At 47.4% G+C, this 25,992-nt stretch overlaps 1 protein-coding gene across 1 annotated transcript; it reads right to left on the bottom strand.

Moving 5' to 3' along the window:
• Window positions 1-3,659: 3,659 nt before the first annotated feature.
• On the bottom strand, window positions 3,660-17,354 carry LOC144148751 (uncharacterized). Its single transcript, XM_077680267.1, has 5 exons — window positions 17,195-17,354; window positions 9,889-10,067; window positions 6,726-6,799; window positions 6,246-6,326; window positions 3,660-3,892 (listed from the first exon to the last, which is right to left on the bottom strand). Exons 1-5 carry the CDS (start codon window positions 17,267-17,269, stop codon window positions 3,771-3,773), a joined length of 531 nt encoding a protein of 176 aa, XP_077536393.1. The 5' UTR covers window positions 17,270-17,354; the 3' UTR covers window positions 3,660-3,770.
• Window positions 17,355-25,992: the final 8,638 nt, after the last annotated feature.

The following is a 25,992-nucleotide window of genomic DNA, read 5'->3' as shown; positions in this document are numbered from 1 at the left end:
TTTCGTAAAAAAGAAAAACAAAATGTGTCTCTAGCCGTGATGAGGACGCTGCACCAGTGTTGGCGTACGCTCGAATGCCGTGGTCGGATAGAATAAAGTCCGTCTCTTCTTTAGTTGTGAAAGAGGCGAAGCGGAGGCCTTCTGCCATATCTGCTATCCACAGCAAAAAAGTGCTCGCCCTTGCTTTATAGGCCAAAGGGCAGCAGGCCATTCTCGAGTCTTGCAGAAATCAATTATTGACATGTAATGCTTCCCCGTCGCAGTGTGCGGTCGTCGTTCTTCATATTCTTAGTTCGAACTTTCGTTAATTTGAACTGAGACGGCATCCACTTGCGGTACGCATTACGAGCTTATAGAGGTGTCTTCTTTTCCTCTGGCAGTTAATGGGATGCATATGTGGATTATATTCTCCCGAAAGGAGCGAGAATGTTATTTATTCAGCGTGACTTAAGGTGTTCGCACCAGCGTCTTAAGGAATGCGCGTATTTGACATGCGTACGATCAATTTTAGAATACTCATGCACAGCCTGGGACCCTGCGCACGTATCTCTCAGTGATGAGATAGAAAAAAAAACAGAACAGGGTGGCAAGGTTCGCCTTGGGACAGTACCAATGGCGGAAATGTTGTAAAAAATAAATAAATTGGGAGCTGCTTTAGTCGCGTGGGAAAAACGTGGGATCAAAAATTGTATATTTAACATATAAGAACAAAACGAAGAGGATACCGAAAGGATACATGAGGTCGATAAAATATACTTAAAAAAGTGGATACTTAGAGGATACTTATTGAAGGATACTTACTTGGAGACACCATATTACGTGTCGCAAAGGAATGACCGCTCCTTCAAACTTAGGGGCTACCGTCCCCTGCACTGGAATCTTCGGGCATTCATTTCTTTGTTAAATTAATACGTGAGTGGAATCGGCTCTCAAATGCACAAGTCTCCTTCGTGAATGAAAAAAATTACACCATCTTCCCGCAGGGGAACCCTGAGTAGTATGCGAAGTAGCCATGGGGTCGACTGAAGTTCCCATTAGTTTTCAGTTCGTCGTTTCCGTTGACGTTCAGCTTGGCGTGCCTTCGTTGTATCAGTAGCTTCTTGACGTAGTTTGAATGAGTGAAGGACATAAGGCGCGTTCGTAGCACATGCTCCCGTCTCGGTTTGTAGCGCAGTGGGAAGAGTGCCACGTACCTCCCGTTGCTGCCAGGGAGTCGTGGGATCGAAACCGGGCGCCACCTAACTGTTTATTTTTATAGTGGACTGCGCTGACGTCAGCCCAAACGCTGACAGGGCTGAAGAGACGCGCATGCGCAGTAGAGTGCGGACGGCGGACAACGACAATGAGGGAGGGAGGGACCAAGTTCTATACAACCTCCTTGGGAGGGACACAGCCCCGAGCATGAGATGCTTCGCATCTAAAATTTGTTTTTCTGGATTCTGTAACCCCCCTACTAAAACACCTTCGGGCGCTGCAGATATGTTTCATAAAGAGTAAAGATGGAGAAGAAACTCTACTGAGGTGATAAACCTTTATTAGAGCAAACGGTGGTGATTGAATCCGTTGCACAGTCCAGGTACCCCTGAGCCCTTGCTACGTCTTGACTCGGGGGACCATAGACTCTACCACTGCTCTACCATACCATAGACTCTACCATAGACTCTACCACTGCTCGGGGGAAAGGTTCCAGATAGGACGAGTGGTTGGGTGTGTTGGTAGTCCCACCACTCGTGGCAGGCTGTGTTGGGAGAAGAGTAGAAGTTACAGCTGAGGAGGTTTAAGGTGTACGATATAAGGTAAGTGTATTGCTTGTATTCACTGGCGAGGCGCGCATGCAGGCAACCGTGTGAGTGCGCCGCCACTCGTTACGTCGGGCACCGCGGGATGGCGGTACTTGTCCGTTCTAAGCACATGACTGTGTTGCACGTTAACAAACTCTACCTCAACGACCGCGAAGTATTGCCTCGAGTCCAATGTAAGTGCGATTAATAACATCTATGTTGCCACCACCGTTGAGAATCGGGTTGAAACGGGGCAGACGACGCACGCCGGTGTTGTTCTTTTCTTCGGCAGGCGGGCGCAGTGGCCCAAGCAGCGCCGTGTCCGTGGCGCATCGGCCATGTCCGTGGCCGTTTCCAGTGTTGCCAAGCGAAGAAATTGACAGCTAAACTTTTCAACGAATACTACCTATAGGGTGTAAGGTGGGTGCGTTGTAGTAGGTATTTGTAAGCGGCACCAGAGAATGTTTCCTTCTTTCTAAGTCGAGGGTGGGTTGGAGGAAGTTGAGGAAGACGTCACTGTAACGCGATGGAGCAACGGGGTGTGGGGAAGACCTTGAAGAAGCTGCCCGCTGCGTCAATCCACTCGAGGTACGACGACATAGAGATCGGGGGCAGGACTGAGTAATGTATCTGTAATGCGGGAAGTGAGGTGGTTCTATTCTGGGAACCATGTTAAAATAGCGCGGTAAAGACGGGACTAGAAAGAAGACACTACGCAGGACTTTGTGTTCCCGTCTATACCGCGCTATTTTAACATGTTTCACAGCTCCACCCAACTAGCCCACATTTATGCTTTGGCAACGTTCTATTACGAATGAGGCGGCATACTTGCGGGGGGTCCGTGAGAATGATAGCGTAATCTGATGCGGTGGCAGCAGCGACAGTATGGCGCTTTCTGCAGGTGTTGTCGTAGACGTAAATAGCGTGGAGGTAAGGAGTATGCTATGCCTTGTGTACTGATAACTGCCGGTTCATGAGCTTTGTGTAAATCGTTCGGGGAAGAATCAGTGTAACTAGTGCCAGGTTAAAAGTTGAATTTAGCTCGTAGATGTTTAAGTTGGGAAAATCTTCCGCCTTTCTAGAATAGTGGGTTTGTATTATTTTAATAAAAATCGTGCTCCGTACCAACTCCGGGGGCATAACTAAGAAAGGAGGATATTTCATCCGAAATATAATTACGAAATAAAAGTGGATGACACGCAGTGAGGCAATAGACAGTTTAGTTTAGGCAATAACGTGGAGGCATAGGCAAATGTGATAACTGGCAACCTTACAGTCTTGGCTGGCGTTATCGCAATCTGCAGCACTGGGAACCGCTGTTGTTCATGATTCCGCTAGCCGAGAGGGAGGGAGGAGCAGTTATCACTTTTGCGTATGCCTCCACCATATTGCCAAACTAAACACCGTACACAGCATGCAGGCGATATTGGGGAGAAGCTTTGCGGCGGTCCTCTCTGCCTTGCATGCGTAATCATGCCAACCGCAATTAAACGTTGTAGTTCGATATCTCGGACTACGGATGTGCTAGGAGAATTCCGTCAATTGAAACTTCATAGAAAGACGATTGCTTCTAACTTTTCAATACAAATATTCCTGCTTACTGCAGCCACCAAAAGTTAATTATTCAATTGTAGTTAATTAGACCATTGAGATCAATAATTACTACCCCATTATGTGTCTCCCTTGGTGCACAACCTTACTGGAGAGTTAGTGCTTACGTAGACCTAAGCGCCTAATTTTTTAAAAACCTCCGACTTAACTTTGATCACCCTGTGTACGGGGCTGAGTAGGTCAACATTATTAAATTTTAATTGTTCGTGTTCGTGTAGCTCAAATGCGGCGAGCAACCACTAGAGCGAAACGACGGAAACAAAGGAGTCAAAATTGTGAACTGATTTATTTTTGAAATGGGACGTTCTGAAGACGTTTTTGACGTACTCTCTTGATCATCTCATGGGCGGCGTTCTGATTCGGGCACCCCAGGCCCTGCTAATCGCAATTTCGGCCGTCATAGAGAGCGTACTTGCTCTCCCCACACAGCCGGTCGAACTGGGTCTCGCATTCCGCTGGAAATGAGTCCTTGAATGGGTAGTTCACAAACAGCAGGCATTCTGCAAGGAATCGACATAGAACAACTAATTGCAAGTAAAAGTCAGACAGACTATTGGAACATGGGGCGTCCCTGTCTACTGAATTCTCATGTTATGGTGGGGCGAAATCGTATGGGATGTCGGAAATCTTCGGCCAGGTTGATTCCTCACATGGTATCACGTGACTGGCTCAGCACACCGTTGTCCGTGACTTGTTTGCTCGTGCATCCAGTCACGTGAGACCATGCTAGGAATCAGCCCCGCCGGTAGTTTTCCTGCACGACATTAGTGTTGGCCACTGGTCTGACAGAACTCTAAAAAAAAGTGTTTAGGAAAGCAACGATGGCGCTGTAGGTTAATAACGGCCTGAAAGCAGGCGGCACTAAGGAAAGAAACAGGAAATGGAAGGGTCGCAGCAGCATGATGGCTGTTCGATTTGGGCAGCAATATAGCGCTTCTACACTCTAGGGCATTGCGTCATTCAGCTTCACCACAATGAATACGAGCGGCCAACTCATGCGGTCAACAAAGCGAATTCCGCGTATGACAGCAACGTGCATACATACAATTTGACTCGAGTGTTCGGCACTAATTTGGAACCTCCCCCACTCAATTACTAACTGAACCACCATAGAAGCGCTCCAAAACCGCGCATCTCGTTTTATTTCAGATAATCATAACCGTCTATCTAGTGTTACCCCCATGAAAAGGCATTATAACTACCCCCTCTTTCTTTGCGCCAAAAGGTGGCACGTCTTTGATTAAATTCTTTAAAATTTATCACCAAAACACAGGTCTAAAAATACACTCCTAAGCGCTCTAACTTACACTTCACGATGCATCGATCATTCACGCAAGTTTGGTATTCCGCGACGTTGCACTGCTGCATATTCCAATTCATTTATTCCCAAAACAGCATCAGAGTGGAACCACCAACCAGTATTATTGGCGCTTGTGAACGATTTTGATGAATTCAAAAGACGTTTGAATGATCGGTATTCTATCAGCTGAGTTAGGTATTTCATTTTATTCTTTCTGCCTATTTTTTTCATAAAAGTCCACTTACAATGAGCCATGTATTTCACAACAGTACTATACCTTACAAATCTTTTGAATGGGTCATCGTTTGATTGATTGATTGTAGGGTTTAACGTGTCGACGCAAAGCAGGCGATGAGGCGCGCCGTATGTGGGGGGCTCCGGATTAATTTTTACCACGTGGGGATCTATAACGTGTGCCAAAATCTCGAACACAGGGGCGTTTTTGCCTTTCGCCTCCTTCAGAAAGCGGCCGCCCCGGCCAGGAATTGAACCCGTGAACTGGTGCTCAGCAGCGCAACGCCTTAGCCACTGACCCACCGCGGCGGGTGGGTCATCTTTTCGCTTTAATTTTGTACCTCAATATGTCTGTGTGTCTATCCTTCGAATGAACGAGCATTCGTGCCTCGGGTTTGCTCCGTAGGGAGTCATTGACTCACTGGCAATTGGTTAAATTCGGTTACCAACTAGTGGTGACCAGTCAGTAACGTTATCCATGGGTCACTCCGGGGTCATCGGTAGGTCTAATGACAGACGCGTAGGTCACGAACAAATAATAACCCATGACCTGCAAAATACTGGGGAAGCAGCAGTGACTAGCTAGTGACCTACCATGCGTCACTCGCGAGTAACTTAAGGGTGTCATGATCGTGAAAGGAGGACGAAGAAGCTAGGGAATAAACAGACGAAGGTGTGAAGGGAAGAGTGTGCAAGGAAAAGGAAGAGTTGTAGGATAAGGGCATGGGAAGTAGGGATGAGGGATACTAGGTCTGAGAGGATGGGGAAGGGGATGAGGATGGAAGAGAATTGGAGGAGAAGAGGAGCACTGCCGGCAGGAGCTGCAGAAATGTTATCAACTTTTGAAGTTATTTGCAACCAGGCAAGCATAGGTTATCAGGTTATACCTGATAACCTATAAGCTTTTAAAGGAAGTATCTGTTTGCGCTCAACAAACCGAGCCTGTTTAAAGAGATAAATCGAGAAGTCAGGAACGCCATCCATGTCCGCAGATTAGGCGTAATTGCTTGTATTACGTCCTTTAACTGCTACTCAGTGGCCAACTGTAGCAAGATTGTACGCTGACTTCTGTGCTAAAGAATTAAGGGCAGCGTATGCTACCACAGAAAAAAAAAAGAGAGCGAGTGATGTGAATGAAAAGCGTCATGTGAATAGAGTTTGGGTGTTCTAAGCTCCAAACGCTTCCTTGCACTGAAAAAGAAAACCAATATGTTTATATGTACTGGAGTACTCGATATCTGTCATGCGAATAACGCTTAAGCGCTTAAAGCTTCAAGCTCTGGAGGCCAATCTTGTTATAAACTAAAAGTTTTTCTTACCGTCGCCTGGAGGATAACGACCAATGAAGCAGGTTCTTCTGTCTGAGTAGAGCCCCTGGGCAACCACAAACGGCTGGCCCTCTTAAAGGAAGTAAAGAGACATTCAATAAGAAGGGCTGCCGGCGAATGCTATTTCCTCTCCCGTCTATCTATTCCTTTGTTGGTCGCCTCTGTTTCCGATACGCGATATAGGTATATCGGGTTGCATATTTTGGTTCTTCAGGCTGCTAGTACAATGTTTACGGTAGATTATTTCTCATTTGCATTGACGCGAATAAAAAAGACTGTTCCCCAGATGTTTATTAGCATTGCAGGAATTAAGCGAAGTGGGAACACAAGGCCTCCCATTTTCGTTTTACAAATCTTCCTACCATTTCGTCAATACGGCTATTTCGGGAGAGAGAAATACTGAACTGTGTTCATGTCGAGGGGCGTGTTTTCACGATAATGACGTCACTGGACATAGAGACGTTTACTCACCACCACAGTACCGAAACGGAAAGTAGCCCCACTTCGTCATCTGAATCATGACTTCAGAACAACGGGTCCGATTCCTGGCAACAAAACAAAGATACAACCATGAAACGCCAATACCAACACTTTTTCCTTGGTGCCTTCTTGCGATTTAGCCTTCATTGCCCAGTAAAACCGTGTTGCGCACGCTTTCCAATTAAGCGTAATTGTCTGTCGGATATAGTAGAGGGAAAAAAGAGTATTTTCGCAGAGTTGGAGATATACGAGGCCTTTTTTCCCAACAAACCGTCGCAGCATGTCTTCCCAGCGCGACACTGCAACTTGCTTTTAACAGCTTTTCCAGAGATTCGACGGCTTTTTTTCTTCATTATTATTGCCCTAAAGGACCTTGCGGGTGTTGAATAAGGGGGGGGGGGGAGACAACAGAATTGCACAATACACTCTGAGCAGCAGAAAAGTACATCCACTAAAGTTGTTAAAAAAAGCACGCAAAAAATTACAATAAAAAGGTAAAACCGCATACAAAAACATGTGGAGGTAAAAAAACAAGCGCAAGTGTTAGAACTCTGATTAACAGCACAAATTCCAAACCAAATACACAGGGTAGACCCCGGTCAAAAATAAGACCTAGGCAACAAACGGCAATAATATATTTTTTATTGCACACATTGGAATAGTTGAACAACTGCCTTGGTACATTTTTCGTCGTTAGTAATGTAAAGGAAGACATCCTGGTAGGGCATTGCATTCACTAAAGGCTAACGGGAGGTAAGCAAGGCGGTGCAGGTCAGTACGCGAAAATTCAGACTGCACTTTATTTGTGTGGTCCACACGTGGGGAAATATGTTGCGCCCGTTTGGTAAACGCAAGCAGTGTGGTATCTTTATTTGGCTTAACGTAATGACAGACGAATAAAACCAAGTTTCTTAGAGGTATCACCTAAAATTGAATCGATATGAACTTTCCAAGAGAGGTTGCTTGTGAGGCGGATTCCTAAGTATTTAAACAAATCGACATTTTCCACAACCGCGCTATTCAATGCATAAGAAAATGAAACAACTTCTTTGCGCGTGGTGAAACGAATAACTTTACTTTTTTAACATTATGTAACATTATAACATTTTTTAACATTAACGCTCGTTTTATTCTTGAGGCAATGAAATTGTTAGGGTGATGCTAGAGGTGATGAAAAAATGTAAGCCGGGAAATTTTGCGTCTTTTTTCGAGAAATTGAAGACCGAGATTCCTTTTAGCAATGTAATGCTTGAACGGGGTGAGTATTGTCCTGACATGAAGCGGGCGATCTTGTTTTGCAACGATTATATTTTGGTGGCCAAGTACGACTGATAAGAATTCGACATTATTCAAGGGTATTCAACTTTATATCCTATAAGTGAGGTAAACGCAAGCAGTGTGGTATCTTTATTGGGCTTGACGTAATTAAAGACAAATAAATCCAAGTTTCTTGGAGGTATCACCTAAAATTGAATCGATATGAACTTTCCAAGAGAGGTTGCTTGTGAGGCGGACTCCTAAGTATTTAAACGAATAGATATTTCAAAAATCACGCGATTCAATGTATAAGACAATGAAACAGCTTATTTGGGCGTGGGGAAACGAATAACTTTACTTTTTTAACATTAATGTTCATTTGCCAGTCGGCACACCACTTTACCAACCTACACAAATCAGTTTGAAGTTCAGCACTACTAGAATGGTTTGATACGCGCCGATAAATTACACAATCGCCTGCGAATAACCTAATAGAAGAATTAATGCCAGAACAGATGTAATTTATGTAAATTAAGAAGAGAGTGGGACCAAGCACACACCCCTGAGGAACCCCTGATTAGACTAGCTGAAATAAAGACTACATCATCTATAATAATAACAGCCTGGCGTCTATTACGAAGATTTTCCTTAACCCACCTAATAACATTGCTTCCTATTATAATTTTTTCAATTTTGTGAATGAGGAAATTAAGGGGGACACGATCGAATGCTTTTTCAAAATTGGTGAATACGTCATCCGTCCGCTCTAGTTGACGAAGGGAGTCATGAATATCAGTTGCAAGTTCAAACAGTTGGGTTTCACAAAAGCGCCTGCACTGAAACCCGCGCCGATTCGGTTATATAATTTTGTAATTTGTCACATATTTTATTATTTGAGACTATAGGATATGCTTAAGAAGCTTGCATATAACGCAAGTTAGATACTGGCCTGTAGTTAAAGAATTCATTTTTCCCCCGCTTTGAATATTGGTGCCACATACAGTAGTATCCAATCCTCAGGAATTACACCAGTATCAAGAGACTGTTGGGAAATAAGTGCAAGTATTAGTGCGGAGTACCTTTTTGCAATTTTCAGTAGTTTTGTGCTTATGCCATCAGTACCGGAACTTGAATTCGTTGGCAATCATTCGATCACTTTTATAAGTCCTTCAGAGGTAGCCCGAACACAAGGCATGTTGTGCGGAAGACTACCGAATAGGCTTTAATAAGGTATCGGTCTGTCCTCCACAGAAAACAGTGCAAAAATAAGAGTTGTAGGTACCTGACAGCTCTAGAAAATTAGAGTAAAAGTGACTGTCTGTGGACGCTATAGTTCGGCCGAAGGGCTAAGAAGAAGGTATTTCACCTCGAGTGAACTGTCGGATAAACGCTGGGCACCACCGAGTGAACTGTCGGATAAACGCTGGGCACCACCCCAAGCGTAGGATACAGTTGCATTAACATAATTGCAACAAAGTCAGGTTGGTATAGGTATGGAACGCGCAATACAATGGTTGTGCGTTTAGCCTCTTTTTTAGGTGCGTGTTTTCCTCCACTTTTTTTTTCGAACATTTGAAAAAGCTGCTATCTCCCTTCCCCTACTTTCCCCACGCTTTGCTTAGCGTAGTAAACTGATAGCTTTACTTCCTGTACTGACCCAACCAGCCCCTACTATCTAATCAGATTAACTTATGTATTTTATTTGGGGGAAAAGGGTGGACTCAGTTAGCACTCGATAGACACGGCTGTGACTGGAGGTATTCGGGAGAGGCCTTCGTCCTGCAGGCTGATCGTGATGATGGTGCGGATGATGATGATGATGATGTATTATATGCATGAACAACTTATCGTAGCGAGTACATGAGTAGATACGGCCACGCCATTGGTTTTTCCATACCCAAAGGAGGCGTTTGCTCTCGGGTAGGTCCAGATGTACGTGGCATTACGATTCAGAGGCTCGAACGTCTCACGCCTGGCAGTAAGGCAGTGTTTGTTCGGATCGCCGATTGAAGTGAAGATGCCAACGGGTTCATCCAAGAACCTGATTGTGGCCAGGAGGTCGGAGCTCCTGTCAATCTGCGAGCAAAGGTATCAACCGGTCTACATTTATTTATTCATAAAAAATCCTCCCTCTCAGGGACACTTCTTTCTTAAAGCAGCCATGAAGAAAAATACAACTTCGTTTAATTTGAAAGAACTAGGATTCAGTATCTCACTCAGCTCCATTACAACCACGAAAGATGTTTTTTAACGAAAAAAAGCAAGCAGTATTTAAAAACTTTCAAATTTTGCGCCGCAGTGACGTGTTATGAGTAAGAATGACGTCATACGGGCCAACAATAAAACATATATTTTAGTGCGTTTACTGCACGTTAGCATTCAAGTGGTGCGGTCAAATGGAACTAGAGGCCCCATTACAGACGTCCAGTCATGTGTCGTCGCGACAGGTCAGTTAGGCGGCCGCCAATCGCACAAACAAGGTTCCGTGACGTCATAGAAAAGTTGTGGGAAATTGGCTAGCGGGTCGCTACTGCTTCACACGTTGTCTTTAATATCTCCGTCATTTGTTCAAAGATTGCGATGATATTGGTATCATTGTTATCGGGACTAAGCAGTCTTTCTAATAAACCCAACTAATATTTTGTCTTCATGGCTGCTTTAAATGGCATCTCAGAGAAGCTAGAGAGTTTGACATGTTACAGGAAAAAAGTCGTCTGGCTTGTCCGCTTGTTTTTCCGCGCTCTTCGGCTGTCTTCATATTTGTCTGCTGGTGTGGATTACCACATGTCACTACTACCGAGTTTAAACTCGCGCTGTGGAGCGTCTCGTGTTATGGGACGCATCGAGCTACGGGACACTTTCGGCTGAGGACCTTTTTTATACGACGGTGACCGGTTATCACTCAAGGAGGTTGAAGGTACGAGGAGACATTTATGGCGTTCGTTATACAGCCGTCGCCTTGGCGGAGAATCAAACTGTTTCTTTGTGCTGGCAAGTACAACGCCGCAGACCGCGGACACTGACACACAGCGGGGGGTTCTCAACAATCACATTAACATAGAAACTCGTAATAGAAGAGAGTATTGGCAGCGGGAGAACGTATAGACACAAATCTTCCTGCCTTCTTTCTGGAATGTCGTCATTCATGTCGTAGTTCCATTTAACGGCAATACCTCATCGTGCAGTGGTGAGCGCGCGGGTGTGTGAATGCTTGTGCTCGGCGGGACAACGGAAAACGTGCGAATGCGGTGATCGCGTTGAACAGAGAAGTGCTTTTTAAGTGCAGAGAATTTTAGGGGCTCGCCTTGTCGTCGTAGCTCGCTCGCTGGAGCCAAGTAGAGCCCCACGGCATTCAGGCGTAGCCGCTGTCTTCGCGGCGTAACCCAGAGGCTTCGAAAGCCAAGCTGTGTATATAGTCATCAGCGTTCGAAACTCTTGAACCGCTGGCGCTTCTCATACATCTCCCCGTTGTTTATAGCGCAAAGGAAACTGTAGGTACATTTTAGGCATAATATACGTAATTAACCCGCAGCGTCCGCGTTAATTTAGTTAGGAACGCTCGTTGGGTTGGTTTTTACGATAGTAAGCGAAACAAATTAAAGCCGTTCCACTCAACGTGAATGCTGTCGCAAGTGCAGAGCAGTGATTCGCCTTAATGGGCTGTACCGCCGTTATCTGCTTACTGCGACCACCCCAAGAAATTCAAATTTGCCGCCGTCGGAATGCTCGCGGCCGCCCGTCTGAAAGTGTGCCAGCGGGAGTTCTGCTCTCTGTGCTTTTCCGCCATCACGCGCCGGCGTTGCACTGCCACATTGTGCGTTTACTATCGTAAAAACCAACCAAACGGGCGTCCTTAGCTAAAGGAACGCGGGTGCTGCCGGTTAATTGCGTATATTTTCCCTCAAATGTACCTATAGTTTTCTTTAGGCTAAACAACGGGATGATGTATGACAAGCGCCAGCGTTTCACGATTTTTCGAACGCTTATGACTATGTAAGCCGCTTGGCTTGCGAAGCCTCTGGAGTACGCCGCGAACAACAGCGTTACTCCGGGACGAAGCCCTGGTGATCTATACACGGTGTTTATCAAAGAAAGTCAACAGGTTTTTTTATAAATAGGCGCTTAGATTTACGCGAAGACCACCTACAGTAAGGTTATGCGTCCAGGGGGACACAATTAGGAGGTAACTATTTATGTAGGTGGCTTATAATTAAACAAAATTGATGAATTAACTTTTTGTTGCCTACTGTAACCAGGCATGTTTGCATTAGAAAGTTAGACGCAATCGTGTTTCTACGCAGTTTAATTTGGCAGAATTGTTCTAGCGTACCCGTACTCCGAGATATTGAACTGCGAAGTTTAAGTGCCGCTCGCATGATTACGCATGCACAAGATTACGCATGATTACGCATAGCTCCTCCCTTTTGCTCTGTGTTTCGATAGCGGTTCCGAGTACTGCAGATGTCAATAACGCCAGCCAAGAATGAATGGGTGCCAGTTATCACTTTTGCCTATGCCTCCACCCCTTTGTCGATGTAAATACCGTACACAGCAGGCACGTCACAGAAGGAAGGAGGTTTGCGCCGGTGCAGACTGTCCTGCATGCGTAATCATGCGAACGGCAATTAAACTTCGCCGTTTGATATCTCGGAATACGGTTGCACTAGAAGAATTCTGCAAATTGAAACTGCCTAGAAACATGATTGCGTCTAACTTTCCAATACAAACATGCGTGGTTACTGTAGCCAATAAAAAGTTAACTAATCAGTTTCAGTTAATTAAGCCTCCGAAATATATATTTGCCTCCTATTAATGTGTCCCCCTGGGCGCATAACCTCACTGTAGAGGTCGTCTTCGCGTAAATCTAAACGCCTATTTTTCAAAAAACCCGTCGACTTAACTTTGATCACCCTGTGTACTTGGGTCGAGCGAGCGAGCGAGCTAGGACGACAAGGCGAGCGCCTAAAGCGTTCTGCACTTAAAAAGTGGCAGTGCAACGCCGGAACCTGCGGGAGGAGGAAAAGCAAGCACAAAAAGAAAAGAACTCCCGCTGGCGCAGTTTCTGACAGGGGGCGCGCGAGCACTGCAGAGGCGGAAAATTAGAATTGCATTGGGTGGTAGCAATGAGCTGATAACGGCGCTACAGCCATTATGGCGAATAACTGCTCCGCACTTCCACCGGCGTTCACATTGAGTGGAACGGCTTTAATTTTTTAAGTGCGAATGCACTTCTTAAGCGAGCCTGAAGCGTCCGCCGCCGTCCGCATTCCGCCGCCGTCCGCATAGCAACAGCAGCGGGTGCGCGCGCTCCTCGTCTTCCTTGGCAACGGGGGGAGATGGGCGCGCGCTGCCTGGCCGCTGACATGGCACATACCCACGTGGGGGATTGGCCGGGAATCTCCTCGTCTTCCTTGGCAACGGGGGGAGATGGGCGCGCGCTGCCTGGCCGCTGACATGGCACATACCCACGTGGGGGATTGGCCAGAAATCGGGCGTGAGAAGGGCTAATGCACCCGCTTAAAGGAGTACTGACACGAAATTTCAAAGCTGAGATCCGCTCTAGCAATCAAGTACAACGACAACACAAATAGGTGTCTGTGAATAAATGCATCTTTCTTTCTTTGTAGTTGTGTGTGTGTGTGTGATCTCTCTTTCGCGAACATTACCGAACCGCGCAAATTCAACTCGTGCATTCGCACTTTCACATTCTTCCCCTAGGGGAAATGCGGGGAATTTTTCACCTCAAACCTCAGTTGTAAAAAGCACTCGGTCCGGTTACTTGTGCACCTTCTTCTTTCTTCTATTGCGTTAGCTTACGTTACCTGGTCCATTCGGAATACGTGACACCATGCTTTCATCTGTATACGGGGGCCATAGGGGGTATTTCAAGAAATGCTTTTTCACCAAAGGGCCTAGAGCGGCCAAGGCAAACATACGCATAGGCGTATTCCCGGGCATGAGCCCGCGGAAAGAGTATGCACGCACTACCTGACAGTTCGCACTCGGGAGTTTTTAGAAAAATTCTTGAAGCGTTTTTTTGTTTGTTTACTGCATTTGAGCAAGTCGAACGAAGGGGTTAATTTCTGCCCTTACGTATAAACCCGGCTGCATGAGTAGCTAACTCAGCCAACGAAAACCTTTTCGTGGCCCATTATTTTTATTTGTTTAGAACCATTTTGCACAAGCAATTGTCACATTGCTGACACCGAAATTTTTGCGGGTTAAGAACGCTCACTCCACCGATTAGTAGCGGTGATTTCAGCACCCGTTTAGAAAGCCTGAAAGCAAATGAATAAAGCATCTACAATTGTGATGCTAGTATGCGTATATGGAGCTTCCATTCTGTAAACCGTATCCCAATTAAGACAGCTCAGAAACTTACTGATCGGGAACTATTACTTTACGAAAAACGAACGCCAATAACGAAAAATACATTGCGGGGACGCTAAACTGCTCGCGTTGGAAAAAGTGTTTTACATTGTAATTGATGTATGGACACCTTGTAGCCTTTAAAGCGGACTTGAGTAGGGATGCAGTGAGGGAGAAGAAATAGAATACCCTTACACTTCGCCCAATGAAACCGTGGCCATTACGAACACGAACAAAAAATCTGCGGAAATTCTCAGAATTGTCTGCTAGGGCGTAGCTTTCTTATGCCGCTTGTCTAGAGCAGTGATTCTCAACCTTGAGTGTGCTGCGGAGCCTTTTTGGGGTGGTAAATGTGATGAAGGCATGGAGGAAAGAATACTCAGGAGAGGCCCCTAGCACCCCAATGCATTGCGAAAAGTGTGGAGGAAGTCGCGTGATTTTTCTTGCGCTCATACACAATGTTGCTTACTTGTTTACAACTGCTGCGGCCAAATTTGGGCAAATAGAACGGACAAATTTTTAAGGCGCTTGGTATGTGGCTGCCCCGCTACGTTTGCAAACCAGCGCAGTCGCTACGACAAACGTTTTTAGATTAGGCCAGTTTGAAAACTCTGCCGTCGGAGGCGTCTGCGTTCGCCATCCCGCGAGCCTGTTGCTATGACGACGACAAACGCTACTTTGCCAGGCTTAAGAGCAGAAAAATCGTCACTTTATCTCAAAAACGAAGGCCGTTTTTCGATTAAAACTTTAGGTGTGGGTTAGAATGGGCAAATTGAAGGCGGAATCAACAGCTTAGAACATGATATCGCGCCGAAGAATTAGCGACAAAGCTGTTTTCGCTTCGAAGCGGGAGGGCAGGGCGACGCCATGTTAGTCAAATCAAACCGGAGGCAGCAAAGGATGATGGGATAGAGTGCTGGGCTCCGTGGGCTCAAGTCATGGCGGGTCTCGGCTTCCCAAATGTGACGTCAGGGCCTCTCCTAACCTTTTCTTTCCTCCATGGATGGAGGACTCCACGACCAACTCTACTGATCAGTGTCATAATGTCAAACAGTTTACGCCAAATGCAGCTGAAGCCGCCACACATTTTCAATGTCCGCTTTTGGAGGTTGACTTTCATGCTGATACATGCCATCTTATTTTCTCTATTCATTTGATTGATTGTAGGGTTTAACGCGCGGACCCAACGCAGGCGATGAGGCACACCATAGTGGAGGGCTCCGTATTGACTTTGACCACCTGGGTATCTTTAACGCGTGCCGAAATCTCGTTCACACGGACGTTTTTGCTTTTCGCCTCAATCAGAAAAAAGGCCGCCACGGCCGGGAATTGAACCCGCATCTAAACAGTTTGCTCTAGCAGTCGCCCAAACGCTTATACGCCGCCTTTTGTGTACCTGGCTTTTTTGCAATGCTGGCGTGTTTTTTTAAAAAGCCGTCTTCAAAGGGTGCACTACGCCGATGAAAAATAAATGTTTACATGTCATGCAGCGAAGCCACATTTCAAGATTGGCAGCCATTGATGTTTGGGAAACACGAGGAATGAATGGGGGATTAGAGTTATTGGTGAGGGCTTCTGGGACACCTAAAATGCCGTCGCGGACCCCTTGGGGTCCATGGACCCCCATATGAGAACCACTGGTCTAGAGTAGGAGATCTATGCAGCCACATTTTCAGGCTTTTCTCATTTCTGTCCGACCAATAGTCTCCATTTACGCTGTAGTACGGAGTAGAGGTGTTGCTTCTACCAAATCAGCATTTTCGTAAAAATGAAGCGCGTTGCACGGTTCACCATTTTCGCTATTTTTTTTTGCTTTCTTGTTTTCTCTTATTTTCTGGGTTTTCAAAACTCTGTCCGGCCAATTATCGCTATTTACGCTATTACAGTGATGTCTCGTTAACATGGACCCAGTTAATATGGACACCCCGCAGTATGGACGAAATTTTCGGCGACCGGTCTCTCGCCATGAAACTCTGCCCCGTTAATATAGAAATCCGCAGTCAGGACTATGCACGGCTGTTTTATGGAAGAAACGGGTAAATACAGGTACTTTTGTCTCGTTATTATGGACACGGGTCCGAAAATCAAAAAATAGAACAAGATGACTGGTGACCCCCGAGGCCCGAGGGCGTACCAGGAATTTACTTTTTGCCGAAGCATGCAAAGCTGAAGGATGCATTTATCTCGGAACGTTCTTCCTTCCAGTACCGCCGAATTAGATCGAGGACATTCGTGATCAGCGAAGAACACTCTAGGATAGTGACGACAGGATGACACCCTTTCCCATTAAACAAAACTGTCCAGTGCGGAATACTCCGGAAAGAGCAAGTCCCGAGGCTTAGCACAAGATACAGGACGATAATAGGTCATGCCAATATTCGGTGTAAGAGGCAAGGCTTCTCTGGTCAGTTTGGTGGTGGCAATGGCTGGTGTTAAGCGTAAACGGACCGAGCTTTCTCATTTTTTTCTTTGAACGATTATTCCTGAAACTGCAGCTTTCCTTAAACGGATATTCCTTAATGTTTGTGTTTTTGACCTTGATTCGTTACTATGAACGATTCACATTACAGACGATTTTTCTGGGTAACGGAGGCGTTCATATTAATGAGACATGACTGTATAACGATTAAAGTTGTTACTTTCCTCAAATCTGCATTTTTGTAGAGAGGCGCGGTGTTACACAGTGCTAACTGGCGGGGCACTCGGGAAAACTGTAATGGTACGCATTAAAATATGCTAACGACAGAGCCCCATCCGTAATGAAATAGGTATTTTAAAATCAAGGTTCGCAACGGATTTCACGATAAGCAGCTGAGAATTGCCGTTGGACTGACCTCAGGTTCGTAACCTTGAGCTGCTGCGATGGCGCAGACGGCGAGCAGAGTCCCCGCCGCGCTGCAGAGCACCATTGCAAGAATCTGAGACGGCGCGAACCCTTCCGCAAGAAAGTCGTTGCCCCTCGAAATATATACGCGCCTCACGGGGCCGGTGCGCTGGCTAAACACGAACTAATCTTTACCATGGAGTCAGGGTAAGAGTTCGAGATTGTAATAAATCCTACGCCTTGCTCTTAAGCCCTCGTTTTCAGAATGAAACGATTGAGTTGACTATGTAGTTTTTGAGGTGACGTTTTTGCTTATCTCGGAAATATAGAAGACACATAAAGTCTTGCCGTCGATTGTAGCATGGTGCTCTCATGGCGGGCCTTCCTTACCATACAGGGTCCGGGATCACGCGTAGTGTGATTTGAATATTCTAAATACTGAGCACTATCCTTAAAAATATTTATTATTTGATTAGCGTTGGCACCAGTATGGAGGCCCACGACTCCGCGCGTGGAAGGCTCGACCACGATAAGGCGCTGAAAGACGCAAAGGAAGCTGTTGCACAGGGGGTAAAAAACAAAAAAAATATATTCGTCGCGCATCTGATTTCTTCTAGGCACGTGTCTGCGAAAGACGATAGCCTCCTGCAGTCCTTGGCAGGAAACCGCGGTTTCTCTTTCCGCTAACGCTTTCCCCTCCTTTATCGCTTCTCGCATGAAGCTCTGCTCAGTTCATTTTTCAAGCGTTTGCACTGCTCGCACACGCACTGTTTTGACCTGTTTTATCAGTTGTTTTGGGAACAGCTCACCCCGACATCTTTTGCTTAGTGTTTGCTTGCCTCTCTTTAACATCCTTTTCGGAAACGTTTTTTTCACTTGCTTGAGTAAGAAAATTCCGAAGAAATTAAGAGAATTGTCAACTAAAGCGTAGCATTCGTATTCCGCTTGTCTTGAGTGTAAGATCTTTACAGCGAAATTTCTGGGTTTTTTTAAAGCCTGTCCGACGAATCATCTCCATTTATGCTACTGTAACGATTACAGGTGGAACTTTCACGAAATCTGCATTATTGTGGAAATGCCGGTCATAACAGGGTTCGCCATATTCCGTAAATTTGCTACATTTCTCTTACCGTCTTAGTTTTTCAAAATTTCGTTTTACCAATCATCACTATTTACGGTATTATAACGATTACAGGTGAAACGTTCGGGAAATGTGCACTGTGGGGATGCCATGCGTTATACGACTTTACATTTTGCGGAATTTTTAAATATATTTCCTATTTTTTAGTTTATCCGAAATTCGTTAGTCCAATTACCTTCATTTACGTTATTATACCGATTAGAGGTGGAAGTTTCGCGAAATCAGCATTTTTGTGAATATGCAGGGCGTTACACGGTCCTGCAGGGCATGGCAAAGAATGCCATGAAAATGAAAACAATTCAACGCGAACCGCTAATTGAAAGAACGCTGATACTGTTGGTTTTGAACCGGCATTCAGTATTACACATAATCATCATCATCATCATCATCATCATCATCATCATCATCTTCATCTGTACGTCCCCACCAGCAGCTGCACAGCGCAAATTTAGTGTGGAAAGAAGGCGGCTCGCTTACATTACTAGGGAAAATAAGATATTATAGATACGGGATTTTATCTAAAACAGCGCCTCGCTGCTGAGCACGAGGTCGCGGGTTCGATTCCCGGCCGCGGCGGCCGCTTTTCTGATGGAGGCGAAAAGCGAAAACGCCCGTGTGTACGAGATTTCGGCGGACGATAAAGATCCCAAGGTGGGCAAAATTAATCCGGAGCCCTCCACTGCGGCGCGCCTCATCGCCTGCGTTGCGTCGGCGCGTTAAACCCCACAATCAATCAATTAAAACAGCGCCTGCGCAGTGCTGTTCGTTCTCCGCGTCCGGGGCTCCCGCAGACGCGCCATTCTGTTCCCTTCCAGCGAGTTAACGCTCCTTGCACTGTTTTTTTTCAGCTGAGCAGCAGCGCCGTTTCACGCATTCTTGTGGTGCAGGGCGAACTTCAGCGGGCATACTGCCAAACGTTGGCGTGGTGCGTAAAGCACTGGGTGATATTTCGGCACGAAATTGCCAGTAGCGTAGCGAAGCCGAAGCGTGCATTGCAGACGGATGCAACAGAAAATGGCACATTCTGTGCTGCCTGTGTACAGTAAAGGATGTTGAAGGAAGGAGTCCACGCCCCCAAAAGAAAATAGTAACTTAGACTAAGGACCAAATGCTGCGAAGGGACATCTAACACGACGGTCAGTTTATGCCTGAAAACATCTTTTCGGCATTTTTAGCTGTGAGACAGCGGTATATGCACGTTGCTCCGCACAGAGGCCGCTGTGAGCGCAGCACGTTTCCTACTGAAGTTGCCTGCAGCGCACGTTAGGGCATCGATAAAGGAGCGGTGATTTCTCGAGCAGTTATCACCCACTACCTGCAGCATGCCGTGCCAACAATCTATGAGCTTGACCCAGAGGCACGGTGTAAAGAAAGACAGCCGTGATGAATGAATCGGTTCATCCCTGTCATTTGTAATATTTGCAGTCTTACTGGTCGGCTACAATAGCAGCGACTGACGTACTTTCGCCCGCGCCGCTTAAGCTGTTCGTTCCTGTCGGCCTTGTTATCATGACGTTACCTTAGATGCCTTCTTTGCGTGGGTGGTGCCCGTGCTTGACTAGTGATAATCCCGGCTGTTGGTGCCTGGGACAGAGCGCCGACACTTACTTAATATGAAGGCTACGTACCGAGCCCGTGATATATGCTTGGCATCTTTCCTACAAGAAAGAACACCCCGAACCACCAGGATATAGGAAACGGCGCTGCTGCTTGCGAGGCAAACTTCAGCGCAACGTGCGTATTGGTCGATAAAGTTCTCCCTGCGCCCCGCCCACTGCTGACTCCCGCACCGCCGGAAGACCGAGAAACCGAGAGGCAGCGACTGGAAGTAACGTCATATTCGAAAAACAGCCAGCAAGGTGCACCAGCCGCTTCGCTGTTTCCCAGTTTTCTATGCGAAGTTCCGACCTACGCGGGCGTTTAACCTAACTTTATTTATATTTATTGTCTTTAGTTGTCTCCTTATTGATGCCTTTAGCCACAATGCTGTTGTGTTTTACAGAAAAGCTGTATGCCTCTACCCGCCCCCCACCCCTCCCCGTGTTCATCACCGTGGGCAAAAACGATCCCCGTGGAGAAAACCGCCCCGGCACCAAGACCGACGACACCGAGTTCGTGCGTTAGGCGAATAGTCAGGCTAATCAGGCATATAGCAAAGAGCTCCGAATTCATTTAAGGAAATCACTAAGCAAGCATGCAAACCGCGTTATGGATGATAAGCTACCTGTGAACAATGAGACCCCCCTCCCACCATGTGTTCCTGGTAAAGATTATGTGTGTATACTATCTTTGAAGGCAAGGCAGGACTAGTGCCACTAAATAGAGCAGTCCTTGACCAAGAGGCTGAGCGCATGCGTCAGGCCAGGCAGGACCCAGCATTTACCGCCAGGGAGGCCGAGCGTAGTGTCAGTAGATAAGGTGTCAGACTACCGCCAGCTAGGCACGCAATTCAGCAAAGGCGGTCATTTTGTGGTTTATCAGTCTTGTGAGATTGGCGCATCCACGGCTGCGCCGTTAATTTCGTTCGATCGGGTCGTTCGTTAACAACACTACCGAAGATGCAGCAAAGCGGCATATTTGGATACACTTCTGCTGCTGAAATTCTATTCCACACATTATCTTTATGTCGAATTCGGAACGATGTCAGTTGCGCGCAGCCGCAGAGCAGGGAGGACAAGTTAACCCTATAGTCGGTCAACTCTGGTATACAAGATTTGACCTACTAAGACGCATAGACAACAAAATGGCGGCGCCTAAGAACCGTCGCAGTGCAAACGAATGTCACGTAATGCGAACTGACCAATGATGATGTCGGCGGAACGGAACAATAGGGGAAAAGAGTGCCGATGCTCTGTACTCTTATCTAGTGACACTAGCCGAGCCAAAGCGACAAGCCCGCCGAGACGACGAGAAACATTTCAAACCACCTCCATCACCCCATGTAGTTGTTCACAACCGCTTTGCTGGACCTCCACTTTCGCAGGGTGAGCTGGCGACCATTTTTAAGCGCGATTACGGTGGATATCGTGATCTTAATGAGTAGTCGAGAGATTACACACACGCACACAACTACAAAGAAAGATATTTCACTCGTTATTGCTGGTACCGTTGCCCGGTCCGCCATCATCGTTATCGAGATGCAGGACCAGCGACCGCTCTCGACGACGGCGCGCGCTCGACTAATACCCTCCCGCGCCACGCGGCCGCTACACGAGCGCCCTCACGCGTCGGAATGCGGAGCGCCCGCTACGCGAGCGAGAGCTCTCCCGCCCGAAGTGGAGAGGAGGCGCCCAACACCCGCAGTCACTGAGCGGAGAGAGGAGGAGGAGAGTAGCGCGCGCCCATCTCCCCCCGTTGCTAGGGAAGACGAGGAGCGCGCGCACCCGCAGCTGTTGCTATGCGGACGACGGCGGCGGACGATTCAGGCTCGCTTAAGAAGTGCATTCGCACTTAAAAAGCAAAGATGTAACGTGAAGAACTAACACATGGCGCCACGCAGTCAAGCCAAGAGCGTAGACGTCAGAACACAACCCACGGTGTATGAAAGCCGCCAAAGGGAACACCTCCAACACGAGGCCCCACGAGTTTAATTCCTATACCTTCCAGCGGCTGAGAGCGGTTTACCTTGAGTAGATAACCGGCACCGAGTTACGCCCGCGCTCTGTCCGCCACTCCACTTTCTCTTCTGTGCTGCAGCCATGTAATCGCTTGTATACGCTTTCTTTTCCAATATAACCGAAGTCCAGTGTTCTGTATCAGAACACACAACGAAACACCCTGTGGCAGCATTGCCGAAGACCACCAAGCACCACTCTGAGTCTCACTGCGTGTGAGCCTCGTGGCGCGTGCAGTCAGTGCTCCAAGGTGCACGTAGATATTTTGAGGCCATGGCCTCCTGCAAAATGGGACATATGCCTACTTACTTGCGCCGATCATTTCACGCGTTAGCCCGAGGAGGAGGAGGAGGAGAAACACTTTATTTGCAAAGTGGGTCTAGGGGAGAGGGGTGGCGGAGGATGCGATGTTCTCCGCGACCTGGGCGGCCCGGTTGGTTAGTGCCAACTGCACTTCCGGGTCGGAGCTCTCCAGGGCCTGCTCCCAGTGTAAGGGGGAAGGAAAAGGGGGAAATGGGTCGTGGGGACACTCGCAAAGGGAATGGTAGCGGGTATCCGGCTGGAGACATTGAGAGCAAAGAGGCGAAGGGTAGAGATTGTGGTTGATGCGGTGTAGGAGAGTTCGGCAGGGGGTTGTGTGGGTTTGTAGTAGCCGCCAGTGGCGAGCGGCTTCGTGGGTGAGGGAAGGGTGTGGGGGAGGATATATCCTGCGGAGGAGGCGGAAGTGCTGGGTAATATCCCGGTACGAGACTAGAGCGTCCCGGAAGCTGGGGGTGCCGTGGGTAGAGCCAATAGAAGGGCCTGCTCGGGTGACAAGAGCTCGAGCTGTACGGTGGGCCGCTTCATTGGCGTCTGTTCCCGTGTGGGCCGGGGTCCACAGCAGAACCACGGGGTGGGATGGTGTTCTGCGGGAGAGGATTTTGAGGGCGAGTGGGGAGATTAGCCCTGCAGAGAAGTTGCGAATTGCCGACTGAGAATCCGAAAGGACAACTCTGGGTGTGGGAGACTGTACTAGGGCGAGGGAGATAGCCGCCTCCTCCGCAGCGGTAGCTGATGTTGTATGTATCGTGAGTGCGTCCAAGGGAGGGCTGTCGAGCGATGAAATGACGGTTGTGGCGAAAGCCGGCTTATCGTGGTAGCTAGCTGCGTCGACGTATAAATGATGCTGGGAGGGAGGGAATGTGCGCTGCAGATGTCTAGCCCTGGCCAGTCGGCGGTCGGCGTGGTGGTGGGGGTGCATATTGCGAGGCAGTGGGCGTACATGCAAGAGTTGGCGTAACGTAGTGGGAATAAGGGAGGCCATAGGTGAGGGGAAAGGGGAGGTCAGGTGGGCCGCTGCGAGAAGGGCGCGGCCGGGATGCGTGCGCGATAGTCTGGCTATCTGGGCTGTGCGGTGGGCTTCGATGATTTCATCGACGGTGTTGTGAATGCCCAGGGCTAATAGACGGCTGGTGGGGGCGCTGGGAGGTATTAGAAGAGCAACTCGGTATATGCGTCGTAGTAGGCAATCTAGTTTTGTTTTGTCAGAGGCATTGAGTTTGCAGTACGGGAGGTAAAACGTAAAGCGAGAGAGTACGAAGGAATGAAGAAGTTGCAAGCGTTCAGGTTCGGAAATGCCGTGACGCCGTGTGGTGATTCTTCTTAGGAGGTTGAGTGTTTGAAGTACGTGAGATCGGAGTTTAGTTAAGGTGGTCGCGTTGCCCCGGTTGGCCTGAATGGTGAGACCTAGCACGCGGAGGGAGGAGACATGAGGGACGATATGGTTGTCGACGTAAACTGTGATGGGGGGTTCCGTGGGGGGTTGCTTGCAAGGGAGGTGCAAAAGAAGTAGCTCGGATTTGTGCGAGGAGCACTGGAGGCCTAACTGAGACGCAGTTGCTTGGACAATGTCTGCGCCTTGCTGGAGTGTGTGTTCGATTAGAGCATCGCTACCTGATTTAACCCATAACGTAATATCGTCTGCATAGATAGAGGTGTGGAGATTCGCGATGGAGGACAAGGCAGTGGCCATGGGGATCATCGCCAGATTGAATAGAAGAGGAGATATGACCGAACCCTGAGGTGTGCCTATTGCGGGGAATGGGAAGTTCGAGGTTTGGAGGCGTCCGAATCGTAGAGTGGCCGTGCGGTCCCGAAGAAAGGAGGAGATGTAAGAGTAGGTACGCGCACCAAGTCCAAGCGAGTTAGTTAAGAATGGCAACGTGAGAGACGTTGTCGAATGCTTTGTGGAGATCAAGTACCAGAATGGCCGAGGTGTCCGCCTTGGAAGGGTTAGCTATAATGTCATGATAGAGCCGGAGGTGCGTATCCTGTACGGACAGCCCTTGGCGAAAACCAGTGAGAGTGTGTGGGAGCAGGTGATGAATTTCGAGGTAGGTGGTGATCCGCTTAGCCCGAGGTGTTTCCTCTTCCAAATACCCGTAATGAAACCACCGCCAACGCATTCGTTGCGGGCTGGGTTTCCCGCTACCGTGTTCCATCAACAATCAGCACCGACCGGGGTCGCCAGTTGATGACTCCGGCTTGATGACTTCGGGGAAGCTTTCCAAAGTGCTGCCACCTAGAAGCAGGCGTGGAAAATACGCGAGCAATTGACCAAAGCTGACCATCGTTTTTAAATGCGACGCTCAGAGCGTCTTTTGTCGGCGGCCCTGTCCTTCCTGCGTGCGTCCGTTGTTGTCCGCAGTCACACTCCCCCTCTCCTCTCCGATAGCGAACACTCTCTCTCGAGGGGCATTGGAGTGGATTCGATTAAATTGGCTTGGCTTGGCTTGGATTGGATTGTATTTGGATTGGATTGGAATAAAGTGGATTGTGTTGGATTGTGTTGCGTCATAGCCGCGGCACTCTCTCTCTCCGCGGTTTCCTCTCCTTCGGGCGCGCTGCGCATATAACCGGTGTGCCGCTCTCCGGCGGCCTTTCGGTCGACGGTTGCTCTCTGCTTGCGCTTGAACCCCCCTCAGCATCGCATCACACCAGGGTTCCCGCTAGGGGAGGTGAGCGTAATTTTTTTAATGTGTATTGCCTTAACATCTAATTTTTCCACTGGCTGTTTCACATATATGCGGTCGTGGTAAATAGCGACAGTATACATTTTCACGCAGCGTTCACCCGTATGCAGCTCTTGGCGGCGCTTATAGTACGTAAGGTGAAGCATTTCCATGAAATCCAAACTGAAACACAGCCTACAACATGCACTGATGAATCCAGTTGTACAACGTTTTCTTTCTTTTAAACAGTACATCACACGCATAAGTTATCGCACGCATTTATTTTATATTTCCATGTCCCCGCCCGCATGTTTTTTTAAAGAACAAAACAACGCTTGGGCAAGTTCCATGAGTCAGTCAGTCAGTGAAAACTTTATTACACACCAGTCAAAAAGTAACGCGCTTCAACTTGTAGATTCGTAATGTCACAAGTAGTAGGATGCTGAAGTGAATATAGGGACCAATGCCTTTTTTCACGCCTTTTCTGCGTCATCAGTACGCAACGTGCTGCTGTGAGTGCTGTATTTGTTTTCACGACACACTAATCTACCGATATAAGTGAACGTACCCCTCTTTCAAAAAGCACTACCCTCTGCTTTTAACCCCAAGGAGGCCCACAAACCTTGCCTTTTAATTAATTAATTAATTAATTAATTAATTAATTAATTAATTAATTAATTAATTAATTAATTAATTCATTCATTCATTCATTCATTCATTCATCGGGCTTGAGCACTTTGCTCTGTCAAATAGTGACAATGCACGAAAAACCAATATGAAGCATATTACACATATTTTATTGAAAGTAAAAGAAAAACCACTGAAGTTCTTGAGAAATTGAGATTGAATTGTAAAAACAAAGGCAACGCATGGGACGCCTTCGCGAAATAAGGAAGATAAAGAATGGCATAGACGAAAGTCTGTCGTGACGCCACGAAGGTCTTGATTCCAAGCGTGCTTTATCGCGGCGACCGTTGCGGATTGGATGGCAGCCATGCAATCCTTGTTGAGCGGGGTGATGTGGCCTCTTCCACGAAGCGCTAAGCGTGTACGCCACGACTAC

Source organism: Haemaphysalis longicornis, unplaced genomic scaffold (assembly GCF_048455015.1).
Source record: "Haemaphysalis longicornis isolate Haplotype H1 unplaced genomic scaffold, Haemaphysalis longicornis Haplotype H1 scaffold_8, whole genome shotgun sequence".
NCBI classification, from domain to species: domain Eukaryota; kingdom Metazoa; phylum Arthropoda; class Arachnida; order Ixodida; family Ixodidae; genus Haemaphysalis; species Haemaphysalis longicornis.
Note: the sequence above shows the minus strand (reverse complement) of the source record. Positions and strands in the feature narration are given on the sequence as shown.

What these genes read in the sequence shown, in the direction of transcription:
- LOC144148751 (XM_077680267.1), bottom strand. Translation starts at nt 17,269, where the DNA reads ATGGTGCTCTGCAGCGCGGCGGGGACTCTGCTCGCCGTCTGCGCCATC. An exon ending in CTCAAGGTTACGAACCTGAG is followed by an intron (nt 10,068 to 17,194) that starts GTCAGTCCAACG and finishes CTTTGCTCGCAG; the next exon opens with ATTGACAGGAGCTCCGACCT. An exon ending in TCGTTATCCTCCAGGCGACG is followed by an intron (nt 3,893 to 6,245) that starts GTAAGAAAAACT and finishes GATTCCTTGCAG; the next exon opens with AATGCCTGCTGTTTGTGAAC.